This window comes from Phytophthora parasitica (genome assembly GCF_000247585.1).
Source record: "Phytophthora parasitica INRA-310 unplaced genomic scaffold supercont2.60, whole genome shotgun sequence".
NCBI classification, from domain to species: domain Eukaryota; phylum Oomycota; class Peronosporomycetes; order Peronosporales; family Peronosporaceae; genus Phytophthora; species Phytophthora nicotianae.
The window spans coordinates 149,026-151,808 of record NW_008649046.1 but is presented as its reverse complement, the minus strand read 5'-3'; the positions used below and the strand labels follow the sequence as shown (position 1 = coordinate 151,808).

Genomic DNA, 2,783 nt, shown 5'->3' with positions numbered 1-2,783 from the left:
AAACTGCGCCACCGGAATTCCATTGAAACGCTCGTGGTGCTGCAGGATGTAACGAAACCACTTAAGATCTTCAACCGCTTCTTCCGACAGTCGGAGGCGCTTGTATCTCGGTGTAGTTGTCGCAGCAGATTGAAGGCGCTGGTAAAACGCCCTCGCCGGCGTGCAACAAGTCGTCACATGCCGGAGAGAGCCTAGCAACTGCAGTAGTTGTGTCTTCGTTGCTGTTCCGCAGGAAAGCATCGTGCTAACTCGGAGTTCCGCCTTCATAATCTTCTCCTTTGGGATGGTAACTGTCCCATTACGTGTATCACAAATGAGATCAAGCGCCTTGCCGCACTCACTCCATTCTGTAAATGTGCGCTTGTTGATAGCGGAAGGACCTAGAACCGTGGTCATTGCTCTACGTAGAACCAGATTTGCACGGAAACAACGGAGTTCGTCCTCCGGCTCAATGCATGTGTGGTCATCGCACCAGAACAGTCCTTTTAGAGTTCGTAAATTCGCCGGTGTCCAGCATGGCGTCTGCTCGTAAAGGCCATTCATAAGGGTCCCCGGTAGGAAATACCACGCCAGTGAGCCACACCAGCCGAACCCACACGCTAGCCATCGATGACGAATGCAAACATGTGCGCGTGGTCGGCGCAGATAGGCACGTGCCTAAAGGCACCCGAGACATCGCCTAGCAATATCAGAATCCGAACGTTCGAATACTGTCTGCGTAACTCGAAAATTCGACGGGCAATGTCGCCTGGCGGGCTGTACGAGATCACCGGTAGGTTGGAGCGGTCTGTAAAGTCGTTAATCGATGCACCGTCGGGAAAGGAATAGTCGTCGATGATCCGAATGTCAGTGCCGTCCTTATCAACCACACCCACTACAGAAATGTATTCTTCCTGCCATTTTTCCAAAAGAGACGCGCGGACAACGATGTAGCAGCCGTCTTGGTACCTTTGCGAATATGCCGTCATACTTGAGGGAGGGGTTTGTAAATTGGCCCGTGGTTCCGCGGTCTGGAGGTCTGTCGCGGTGGCCGGTTCGGTAGCCACTCTGGAGAGGCTCCATTTTGGACGACGTCATTCCAGCGACCCCACGCCTCATGCAAAGCCGGATCTTTTGGTCGTGGGAGCTCGTACATATCTTTATTTGGGCGAGGGTCTGCTGCGGTCTGGCCACGTACAAGACGTACAAAATTTGCAAGTGGTTTCCCGGAGGCTATTGCAAGCGAGGAGTGGAAGTTGACCATCTCCTCGTCAATCAGGCTGCCATGCTGCTCTGTGCGTTTGAGGGGTGCTGCGATGCCAAATGTCGCTGCAACTGCAATTAAGTCTTGCTCGATCCCAGTTCGACAATGTTCACTCAATTGCTCCAACGTAGTCATGTATTTGAGGTGTTCTGCGGATAGTTAATCGCGCAAGGCACATTCAGACGTTTGAGAACTAACCTCACGATGGCTTGTTGGAGAATATTTTGAAATTTAAACTGGGATCCCTTGCTGCCATAGGTCGGTAAATTCAGCAGCAAGGCCTCCCCAGCGCTGTACGATGAGCTCCTTTGCCTCCTGGGAGAGACTGCTGGGACGAAAATGGACACGCAGCTTGGAGAAACACTTGCCGGGTCCATCTTTCCCGCGGCATCCCACCTTCGAGAGAAACTTCAGGCACAGCTCCTGCGACCCTTGTTTAGGGAGAGTTCGCTGCACGCTCGCTGGAACGCCTCCAGCGTTCTTGGTTTGGCGAGTCTCCCCAGTGCTGCCGTGCTTCTCTCGACTGCTGCTTTGGCTTCCAGGGGATCGTCTAGCGTTGATCATGGCTGTGAGCTCTGCAATTTTGGCTTGTTGAAGGTCAAATAAAAACTCTGATAGTAGAGAATCTTGAATGCAGAATTCTCTTTTCACATGGACTGCTGCGTCATGCCCATCAGAGACGACTAATCCACGAAATTTGCCCAGCTTCCTGTCTATCCACTGCATTAGGCGTATAGTAGTATCTTGGTCAGGCTCGCTTCCATCCGCGAAGTCTTCGACAAAGGTGGCGGCAGCCCTCAGGACGCTCACAGTTTCGTCGTTGTAGAAGTGGCGGCCAAATTGGCACAGGTTGCTTAAAATGTCAGTGAGACCAGTATAAACTGGTTCTGTCGTGACGGGTAAAAGGGTGTTCTTTCTCGAGAAGTCCGTCATGTTCACCATGTTTGCTGCCATACTGAGCGTTGACCTCCTCAGTATACTTGTGAAATGCATCACAGAGAGACCCCTAATGTAGAATCCAAAGTCAAAGGCGCCACGCAGTACAGGTGGCGTCGCTTGGAAGTGTGTTCCTCGAGCCTGTTGGGCACATTCAAGAATACATTGACCGTCCTTACCTTGGTGATCAGGATGTCCTATGGCGTTGTGTATTCCTTGCTCGATTGCTGTTGGCCGAAAAGCTGTAGAGGCACGCCCTCGGCCTTCATCCTCCGCGTGAAACGGAGCCATATATGCTACCGTACCCCCGATTGGTGCATTTGCACCTACGCCATCCCTACCGCCGACTCTGAGGCCATCTTCAAATGCGCGGTTTTGGCGACGCACAGCCCTTACATCAGCTTCCTCATCGTCCTCTTCGACGTCCGGGGACAACTCCACGGCACTAATCGCTTCTGGCGCCGAGTTATCCTTGGCTTCCAGCGTTTTTCTACGCGTGGCAGGCCGGCCGTCGCCCGGGGTTGTGTTCTTACGCTTTTCTGGAACTGGCTTCGATGTCGATGCAGGAGGCTCGAACGTGTTCTTTTACCGTCCTTTTTTGTTT

The 2,783-nt window shown here is 52.6% G+C and overlaps 2 protein-coding genes across 2 annotated transcripts; both read right to left on the bottom strand.

Annotated features, from left to right (window-relative positions):
* Positions 1-599: 599 nt before the first annotated feature.
* On the bottom strand, positions 600-1,378 carry PPTG_16663 (hypothetical protein; the record flags this gene model as incomplete). Its single annotated transcript, XM_008914418.1, has 2 exons — positions 600-893; positions 971-1,378. The coding sequence occupies 2 exons, from the start codon at positions 1,376-1,378 to the stop codon at positions 600-602; spliced, it is 702 nt and encodes a 233-aa protein (XP_008912666.1).
* A 96-nt stretch (positions 1,379-1,474) lies between these two features.
* Positions 1,475-2,197, bottom strand: PPTG_16662 (hypothetical protein; the record flags this gene model as incomplete). Its single annotated transcript, XM_008914417.1, has 1 exon — positions 1,475-2,197. The coding sequence occupies one exon, from the start codon at positions 2,195-2,197 to the stop codon at positions 1,475-1,477; it is 723 nt and encodes a 240-aa protein (XP_008912665.1).
* Between the last annotated feature and the right edge of the window lie 586 nt (positions 2,198-2,783).